We start from the raw sequence: 10,786 nt of genomic DNA on the forward strand, positions 1-10,786 counted from the left end.
AAAAAAAGGCTATATTTACAAGCATTACACAATAGCCTATACTCATTAATAGGCACTGACTGTCTCATTATTATTACCTCATTTGCACATGCTGTATATAGATTTTTCTACTGTATTATTGATTGTATGTGTGTTTATTCCAGGTGTAACTGTGTTGTTGTATGTGTCGAACTGCTTTAATTTATCTTGGCCAGGTCGCAGTTGCAAATGAGAACTTTTTCTCATCTAGCCTACCTGGTTAAATAAAGGTGAAATAAAATAAATAAAAATGAAATGAATCGATAAAAACATTTACTGGTGCTGGATAAACATTCATTTTTGGGCCGATCACAAAATAGTGATGAGTAAAATTGGAAGATTATACACAGTTTCATAGGCCTACCATCTCAAACTCAACCATCACCCTGTGCTGCTTGCTCCTGCCTGTGACTGACTCCTGCATCTGATGTTTCACACCCACAGAGTGACAGCCATGGGGCTCCACTTCATTATCCTTCAGCGAAAGGTTACACATTCATACAGCTTTGGTGTCTGTCTCTTTCCTTAGTAGCCTACAATTGAAGATGTTGACACACATCTGTTACTTTGCTGTCGTTTCTCAAGGGATTTCCCTCCAATTCTTTTCCTTCTTCAAAAAAGTACTTGGGGGTTGGGGGTGTAATGCTCTGACAATATTCAAAACACGACATCAGAAATGCGTTCAGGTCGACGAATCCTATTCCTTATGTGGAACTCTTCCGCCCTCTGCTGACAGATTATGGAAAGACTGGTAGTGGAATTAGTGGAATCGATTACTCCTTGATCAACAGCATAAAGTCATGCCTGGTTGACATTTTCGACGCTCGGCAGAGGACGTCAAAACAGAGCGACAGTTAGCTATGTGGCTAGCTAGAGCATGTATTTGATTCAAATATGGAAAAAAAGAGGTTTAATATCAACCTGGACGACTCTGCCTTCACAAAAGAAAGAACCCCGGTAAGTAAATCGCTATTTAGTTAGTTAATCACCAGCTATGTTTCAAGGGTTTAGGCTAGCTAGCTATTCTAACTATTCAATTCAATTCAAGGGGCTTTATTGGTATGGGAAACATATTTTAACATTGCCAAAGCAAGTGAGGTGAATATACAAAAGTGAAATAAACAATAAAAATGAACAGTAAACATTACAGAAGTTCCAAAAGAATAAAGACATTACAAATGGCATTATGTGTATTACAGTGTTGTAACGATGTACAAATGGTTAAAGTACGAAAGGGACTATCCTAATCTTGTTAGCGATCTAGCTAAGTTAGTAACGTTAGTGCTGACCAAAGCTACAGTAGAGATATGTGGTGTCTCGAAACACTCTGGAAACTGGTCTATGTTCTGTCCAGATTGTTTTATTTGGTTGCAGTTGCAGACAGACAACCAGTCCCTCAAACCTCAGGCGTAGCTAGTCTTTTTGACGTTACTAAAGTCCGCTAGCTAAATGACTAAGATGTAACGTTAAGTGTTATTGTAGTTACACCTGCAAGGAAGGTTGAAGGTAGCAACCCCTACAATTTTCCCGTTGTAGGGTTTTGGACATCTATATATTATTCATAACTTTCCATCTTGGCTTTGATTGTAGAGCGTTGCAATACACATTGCATATGTCACATGTTGGAGAAGTGCATGGGCACATGGTTAATAAAGCCCCCCACCTGTGTTCTCTTGCAGGTGAAACCCCTGTTCCAGCCCTCCTCTAAGGCAGGCCAGAGTGCAGCAGCATCATCATCAACCACCTCTGAGACCACAGCTCAGCCTGCACCCCCGTCTGCTGGCCAACCACTATCCTACGCAGAGTTCATTGTCCAGAGCAAAGGCCATGCACCTCCGCGAGTCCCCTCAGCTCCACAGAGAGTGGGGGTGTCCAGGGTGGCTGCAGGGACTGGGACCGGGATAGATACAGAGACTGGTAGTTTGAAGGAGGGTCTCAGTCAAGGAGCACAAGGTGGGCCTGATGTGCTGTCGTCGTCGTCCTCTGTGAGGTGTGAGAGGCCTCAGGACCAGGCCCAGGGGACAAAGGATCTGGGTTCTGGTGGACCACCAGGGGTTACAGAGGGAGAGGGGCAGAGGGCTGGGACTGAGCAGAAGCAGGGGGAGGGTCAAGGGTCAGAGGGCAGCAACATCCTAGGTCATCCTAAACCAGTGGGGTCTGGTAATAGTATCATAGTCAGCCCCAGACAGGTAAGAGTGATGGAGGTCAAAAAAGTTACCGTTGAAAAAGTGTCCTACCTAAGTAACATTCTTACCAACATAATACTTGAATTTAATATCTTTGTTCAGATAGACTTTACCAATAACTTAAGAAAGCTTTGATGTGTTGTCTTACTAATGAATCATCACACCTTGGTTGTTATTGTGCAGAGAGGAAACCCCATTCTGAAGTTTGTGAGGAGTGTGCCTTGGGAGTTTGGAGAAGTGGTCCCTGACTATGTCCTGGGACAGACAACCTGCGCTCTCTTCCTCAGGTCTCTGTGTGTGTACAATACATGCTTTATGGAGTTTTTACCGTGTGTGTGTGATGTGGCCTTTTCTGTTCCACTGAAAGCTGTTAAACATGCTCACCTCTCACCTGGTTAGTGAGTAGCCGCTAGTCACTTCTGTTATTTTCTTGTTGTTTTATTCTGTCAACCTTTACACCTTCACATAAATGTTGCTATGCATGTAACGACTTCTCTGGAACAAACGATGGTGACTTTTCAGAAATGAACTGTTGCTATGCGTGTAATGACTTCTCTGGAACAAACGATGGTGACTTTTCAGAAATGAACTGTTGCGATGCGTGTAACGACTTCTCTGGAACAAACGATGGTGACATTTGCTAGTCATGTTCTAATGGAAGAGGTTCTCATAGTATCTCCCTCTTGTGTTTGTGTATATGCTTGTTGTCCTGGCCTGTTGGTGTTGTCCTGGCCTGTTGGTGTTGTCCTGGCCTGTTGGTGTTGTCCTGGCCTGTTGGTGTTGTCCTGGCCTGTTGGTGTTGTCCTGGCCTGTTGGTGTTGTCCTGGCCTGTTGGTGTTGTCCTGGCCTGTTGGTGTTGTCCTGGCCTGTTGGTGTTGTCCTGGCCTGTTGGTGTTGTCCTGGCCTGGCTCCGTTGTACTGTTCTTGCTCCTTGTTGGACCGGCAGTCTGAGGTACCACAACCTCAACCCCAACTACATCCACGACCGTCTCAAACTGTTGGGCCAGACCTTCATCCTCAGGGTTCTACTGGTCTTAGTTGATGTGGTGAGACTAGAATATTGGTCTTTTCTCCTCATTTTATTGATGAATTTAATTAGAGGTCATGATTATAGTGTAAAAGTACTTTTATACGGATCATTTTTCAGTTTACACATTGCAGATTTGCCTAATACCCCACTCTCCCTGGTGGTGTTTTGCAGAAAGACCCTCACCATTCTCTGAAAGAGCTGGCTCGTATCTGCATCATGGCTGACTGCACTCTCATCCTGTCCTGGAGGTAACCCTCTCACCCCTGGCCTGGAGGTAACCCTCTCACCCCTGGCCTGGAGGTGACCCTCTCACCCCTGGCCTGGAGGTGACCCTCTCACCCCTGGCCTGGAGGTGACCCTCTCACCCCTGGCCTGGAGGTGACCCTCTCACCCCTGGCCTGGAGGTGACCCTCTCACCCCTGGCCTGGAGGTAACCCTCTCACCCCTTGGCCTAGAGGTGACCCTCTCACCCGTGGCCTGGAGGTAACCCTCTCACCCCTGGCCTGGAGGTGACCCTCTCACCCCTGGCCTGGAGGTGACCCTCTCACCCCTGGCCCGGAGGTGACCCTCTCACCCCTGGCCCGGAGGTGACCCTCTCACCCCTGGCCCGGAGGTGACCCTCTCACCCCTGGCCCGGAGGTGACCCTCTCACCCCTGGCCCGGAGGTGACCCTCTCACCCCTGGCCCGGAGGTGACCCTCTCACCCCTGGCCCGGAGGTAACCCTCTCACCCCTGGCCTGGAGGTAACCCTCTCACCCCTGGCCTGGCGCTAACCCACTCCATTCCTTACTATATAATGACAATGTTTGAGAGTCAAGATTTAAGTTGGAACTTATTTTTCTTAACAGTCCAGAGGAGGCGGGGCGTTACCTGGAGACGTACAAGTCCTATGAGAAGAAACCAGCTGATCTGCTGAAGGAACATGTGGAGAAAGACTACCTGTCGAAGGTCTGAGCCATTATGGGCAATAACCAACAGTCATATTAATACACTAAACAAAAATATAAACGCAAAATGTAAAGTGTTGGTCCCATGTTTCATGAGCTGAAGTAAAATATCCCAGAAATGTTCCTTATACACAAAAACCTTATTTCTCCTCAATCCTGTTCACAAATGTGTTTACATCCCTGTCAGTGATCATTTCTCCTTTGCCAAGATAATCCATCTACCTACCTGACAGGTGTGGCATATCAAGAAGCTGAGTAGACAGCATGCTTATTACACAGGTGCACCTTGTGCTGGGGGACAATAAAAGGCCACTCTAAAATGTGCAGTTTTGTCACACAATACCATAGATGTTTTAAGGGATTGTGCAATTGGCATGCTGACTGCAAGAATGTCCACCAGAGCTGTTGCCAGATAATTGAATGTTAATTTCTCTACCATTAGCCGCCTCCGACATCGTTTCAAAGAATTTGGCAGTACGTCCAACCGGCCTCACAACCGCAGACCACGTGTAACCATGCCAGTCCAGGACCTCCACATCCCGCTTCTTCACCTGCGGGATCGTCTGAGACCAGCCACCCGGACAGCTGATGAAACTGTGGTTTGCACAGCCAAAGAATTTCTGCACAAATCTGCCAGAAACCGTCTCGGTGAAGCTCATCTGTGTGCTCGTCATCCTCACCAGGGTCTTGATCTGACTGTAGTTTGGCGTTGTAACTGACTTCAGTAGGTAAATGCTTTTGCTGGGCACTGGAGAAGTGGTCTTTTCACAGATGAATCGCAGTTTCATCTTTAGCGGGGAGACGTATGGCGTTGTGTGGGCCAGATGATTGTGAACAGAGTGCCCCATGGTGGCGGTGGGGTTATGGTACGGGCAGGCATAAGCTACGGACAACGAACACAATAGCATTTCTACGATGGCAATTTGAATGCACAGAGATACCGATAACACCCGTTTTAAATAAACATGTCGCTTATGTATTATGTTTGGGATGGTCTGGATCGACTTGTTCGACAGCGTATTCCAGTTCGCACCGATATCCAGCAAGAAGAGCGGGACAACATTCCACAGGCCACAACTAACAACCTGATCAACTCTATGTGAAGGAGATACGGCATGAGGCAAATGGTGGTCACACCAAATACTGACTGGTTTTCAATTATTATTATTTATTTTTTTGAAGGTATCTGTATTCCCAGTCATGTGACAAACATAGATTAGGGAATAATACATTTATTTATTCATTTATTTCAATTGACTGATTTCCTTTTATATGAACTGTAACTCAGTAAAATCTTTAGAAATTGTTGCTTTTATATTTTTGTTCAGTGTACTACCTGCCTACGGTCTAAGCTGATACAGAGCCATAGCCAACAGTAGTTTTTAATGAGAAGTGTGTTGTTTTTACAGGTGACGGACTGTCTGACCACTGTGAAGTCTGTCAACAAGACTGACTCCATCACTCTGCTGTCAACCTTCTCTGTAGGAGGCTTTCATTATATATTGAAATGAACCGTACTCATGTACTCAAATGAATTGTCTTGAGTTGAGCTGAGAGACGGTCTTTTTCTCAGTCCTTAGAGGGGATCATCAATGCAGCTAAAGAGGACCTGGTTCTCTGTCCTGGACTGGGACCACAGAAGGTGAGCAGGAAAGAAAGTGTTTGACAGAAAGAGAGGGAATAGTGTTCACTTGAATTTAAAATATGACCTTCAACATTTTAATTATTCTAATTCAGTTGTGATTATTTCCAAATGTTGATGGTTATTTCAAACCATTTAGGAAAATATATCCTCGAACAGTGTCAGTTTTCCTTAGTTAGTCTCCTTGCATTATTGAGTGGTGTGTGTGTGTGTGTGTGTGTGTGTGTGTGTGTGTGTGTGTGTGTGTGTGTGTGTGTGTGTGTGTGTGTGTGTGTGTGTGTGTGTGTGTGTGTGTGTGTGTGTGTGTGTGTGTGTGTGTGTGTGTGTGTGTGTTTGCTGTGTCCTACAGGCCAGACGTCTCTATGACGTTCTACACCAGCCCTTCCTCAAGGCCAAGAAGAAAGACAGCTGACCCACAGACAGTCCTTACTACTCTACTGTTGACCTTTCTCCTCAGCAGGACACTGGCTTCCATTATGGCCCACCTCTATCCTAAGGACTGTTTCACCTGGGAACAGGACCCATTATGGCCCACCTCCTATCCTAAGGACTGTTTCAACTGTACTGTTGTTTTTTTTACATTTGTATAAAAATAAAACACTAGAAAATAGATCTTGAGTCAATACATGTTAGAATCACCTTTGGCAGTGATTACAGTTGTGAGTGTTTCTGGGTAAGTCCACACCTGGATTGTACAATATTTTTTTGTTCTTTTTTGAATTCTTCAACTCTGTCATTGGTTATTGATCATTGCTAGACAACCATTTTCAGGTCTTACCATAGATTTTATAGCAGATTTAAGTCAAAACTGTAATTCGGCCACTCGAACATTCACTGTCTTGGTAAGCAACTCCAGTGTAGATTTGGTCTTGTGTTTAAGGTTATTGTCCTGCTGAAAGGTAAATTCATCTCCCATTGTCTGGTGGAAAGCAGACTAAACCAGACCTGTGGTTAGCTCCAGTCTGTTTTTAGTTTTTTATCCTGAAAACTCCCCAGTCCTTATTAATGTTTACAAGCATTAATTTTTGTTTTGCCTCCTATCACAGCCATTAAACTCAAACTGTTTTAAAGTCACCATTGGCCTCATGGTGAAATCCCTGAACGGTTTCCTTCCTCTCCGGCAACTGAGTTAGGAAGGACGCCTGTATCTTTGTAATGAATAGATCTATTGATACACCATCCAAAGTGTAATGACTTCACCATGCTCAAAGGGATATTCAGTGTTTTTTAAACATTTTTTTGTCCACCAATAGGTGCCCTTCTTTGTGAGGCATTGGAAAACCTCCCTAGTCTTTGTGGTTGAATCTGTGTTTGACTGAGGGACCCTACAGATAATTGTATGTGTGGGGTGTTTACCATGTGGGGTGTTTACCATTTTTTTAATTGACTATTATTGCACACAGTGGGTTAATGCAATATATTATGTCACTTGTTAAGGAAATGTTTACTTCTGAATTTATTTAGGCTTGCCGTAACAAACGGGTTGAATACTTATTAACTCAAGACATTTCAGCTTTTAATTTTTAATTTTAACATTTTGAAAAACATAATTCCACTTGGACATTATGGGGTATTGTGGGTAAGTCAGTGAAAAAACATCTACATTTAATCCATTGTTAATTCAGGCTGTAACACAACAACATGTGGAACAAGTACTTGCCAAGTATATTTCAAGTATATTCCAAGTATATTCAAGTATTTCAAGTATTTCAAGTATTTCAAGTATATTTCACAGCTATTTATTTCAATTCAATCCAGGGTTCAACTAAAAATAGACAATACATAAGCATAGGGATTCAAGCGTTGGTTGATTTCAAATGTAATCTTCAAGTTAATCATGAATATGTTGAATTCACGTCTCCATTTCAACCAAACATCTCAATTTAAAGAATGGGACTAAATCAAATCACACTTTATTTAAAATGCATTTAAGATTAGATTAAGTCCTTCACTTCATAATTTGTTGGGGGGGTTGAGATGGAGACCAACTTATTAATTTGTAGACAAACGGGATATTGAATTGTGTTTGGGTGTCAACTCAACCAAATATCAACATTTGAAAAAGATGTACTGTGTCTTCGTATTAGACTAAGTCAGTGGAACTATCTACAAATGTATTTGATTTAGTCCTATTTAACGTTGATTCTTGGTTGAGATGGAGACGTGTATCCAACATATCAATTACTAATGTGGAGTTATATACAGGGAGTACCAGTATCAGATCAATGTGGAGCTATATACAGGGGGTACCAGTATCAGATCAATGTGGAGCTATATACAGGGAGTACCAGATCAATGTGGATTTATATACAGGGGGTACCAGTACCAGGTCAATGTGGATCTATATACAGGGAGTACCAGATCAATGTGCAGTTATATACAGGGGGTACCAGTACCAGGTCAATGTGGATCTATATACAGGAAGTACCAGTACCAGATCAATGTGGAGCTATATACAGGGAGTACCAGTACCAGATCAATGTGGAGCTATATACAGGGAGTACCAGGTCAATGTGGAGCTATATACAGGGGGTACCAGTACCAGGTCAATGTGGAGCTATATACAGGGAGTACCAGGTCAATGTGGAGTTATATACAGGGAGTACCAGTACCAGGTCAATGTGGAGTTATATACAGGGAGTACCAGATCAATGTGGAGCTATATACAGGGAATACCAGGTCAATGTGGAGCTATATACAGGGAGTACCAGGTCAATGTGGAGTTATATACAGGGAGTACCAGTACCAGGTCAATGTGGAGTTATATACAGGGAGTACCAGATCAATGTGGAGCTATATACAGGGAATACCAGGTCAATGTGGAGCTATATACAGGGAGTACCAGATCAATGTGGAGCTATATACAGGGGGTACCAGTACCAGATCAATGTGGAGCTATATACAGGGAGTACCAGTACCAGATCAATGTGGAGCTATATACAGGGAGTACCAGATCAATGTGGAGCTATATACAGGAAGTACCAGTACCAGATCAATGTGGAGCTATATACAGGGAGTACCAGGTCAATGTGGAGCTATATACAGGGAGTACCAGATCAATGTGGAGCTATATACAGGGGGTACCAGTACCAGATCAATGTGGAGCTATATACAGGGAGTACCAGTACCAGATCAATGTGGAGCTATATACAGGGAGTACCAGTACCAGGTCAATGTGGAGCTATATACAGGGAGTACCAGTACCAGATCAATGTGGAGCTATATACAGGGAGTACCAGGTCAATGTGGAGCTATATACAGGGAGTACCAGGTCAATGTGGAGCTATATACAGGGAGTACCAGGTCAATGTGGAGCTATATACAGGGAGTACCAGGTCAATGTGGAGCTATATACAGGGAGTACCAGATCAATGTGGAGCTATATACAGGGGGTACCAGTACCAGATCAATGTGGAGCTATATACAGGGAGTACCAGTACCAGATCAATGTGGAGCTATATACAGGGAGTACCAGTACCAGGTCAATGTGGAGCTATATACAGGGAGTACCAGTACCAGATCAATGTGGAGCTATATACAGGGAGTACCAGGTCAATGTGGAGCTATATACAGGGAGTACCAGGTCAATGTGGAGCTATATACAGGGAGTACCAGGTCAATGTGGAGCTATATACAGGGAGTACCAGGTCAATGTGGAGCTATATACAGGGAGTACCAGATCAATGTGGAGCTATATACAGGGAGTACCAGGTCAATGTGGAGCTATATACAGGGAGTACCAGGTCAATGTGGAGTTATATACAGGGAGTACCAGTACCAGGTCAATGTGGAGTTATATACAGGGAGTACCAGATCAATGTGGAGCTATATACAGGGAATACCAGGTCAATGTGGAGCTATATACAGGGAGTACCAGATCAATGTGGAGCTATATACAGGGGGTACCAGTACCAGATCAATGTGGAGCTATATACAGGGAGTACCAGTACCAGATCAATGTGGAGCTATATACAGGGAGTACCAGATCAATGTGGAGCTATATACAGGAAGTACCAGTACCAGATCAATGTGGAGCTATATACAGGGAGTACCAGGTCAATGTGGAGCTATATACAGGGAGTACCAGATCAATGTGGAGCTATATACAGGGGGTACCAGTACCAGATCAATGTGGAGCTATATACAGGGAGTACCAGTACCAGATCAATGTGGAGCTATATACAGGGAGTACCAGTACCAGGTCAATGTGGAGCTATATACAGGGAGTACCAGTACCAGATCAATGTGGAGCTATATACAGGGAGTACCAGGTCAATGTGGAGCTATATACAGGGAGTACCAGGTCAATGTGGAGCTATATACAGGGAGTACCAGGTCAATGTGGAGCTATATACAGGGAGTACCAGGTCAATGTGGAGCTATATACAGGGAGTACCAGATCAATGTGGAGCTATATACAGGGAGTACCAGTACCAGATCAATGTGGAGCTATATACAGGGGGTACCAGTACCAGGTCAATGTGGAGCTATATACAGGGAGTACCAGATCAATGTGGAGCTATATACAGGGAGTACCAGATCAATGTGGAGCTATATACAGGGAGTACCAGTACCAGATCAATGTGTAGCTATATACAGGGAGTACCAGTACCAGGTCAATGTGGAGCTATATACAGGGAGTACCAGTACCAGGTCAATGTGGAGCTATATACAGGGAGTACCAGTACCAGGTCAATGTGGAGCTATATACAGGGAGTACCAGTACCAGGTCAATGTGGAGCTATATACAGGGAGTACCAGTACCAGGTCAATGTGGAGCTATATACAGGGAGTACCAGTACCAGGTCAATGTGGAGCTATATACAGGGAGTACCAGTACCAGATCAATGTGGAGCTATATACAGGGAGTACCAGGTCAATGTGGAGCTATATACAGGGAGTACCAGTACCAGATCAATGTGTAGCTATATACAGGGAGTACCAGTACCAGATCAATGTGTAG

At 43.9% G+C, this 10,786-nt stretch overlaps 1 protein-coding gene across 1 annotated transcript; it reads left to right on the forward strand.

The window, feature by feature from the left end:
* The first annotated feature begins 818 nt into the window (after window positions 1–818).
* Window positions 819–6,897, forward strand: ercc1 (excision repair cross-complementation group 1). Its single transcript, XM_055910422.1, has 9 exons — window positions 819–975; window positions 1,698–2,207; window positions 2,388–2,491; window positions 3,151–3,250; window positions 3,406–3,482; window positions 4,083–4,182; window positions 5,591–5,662; window positions 5,755–5,823; window positions 6,173–6,897. The coding sequence occupies exons 1-9, from the start codon at window positions 913–915 to the stop codon at window positions 6,233–6,235; spliced, it is 1,158 nt and encodes a 385-aa protein (XP_055766397.1). The 5' UTR covers window positions 819–912; the 3' UTR covers window positions 6,236–6,897.
* Window positions 6,898–10,786: the final 3,889 nt, after the last annotated feature.

Source organism: Salvelinus fontinalis, unplaced genomic scaffold (genome assembly GCF_029448725.1).
Source record: "Salvelinus fontinalis isolate EN_2023a unplaced genomic scaffold, ASM2944872v1 scaffold_0009, whole genome shotgun sequence".
Classification (NCBI taxonomy): domain Eukaryota; kingdom Metazoa; phylum Chordata; class Actinopteri; order Salmoniformes; family Salmonidae; genus Salvelinus; species Salvelinus fontinalis.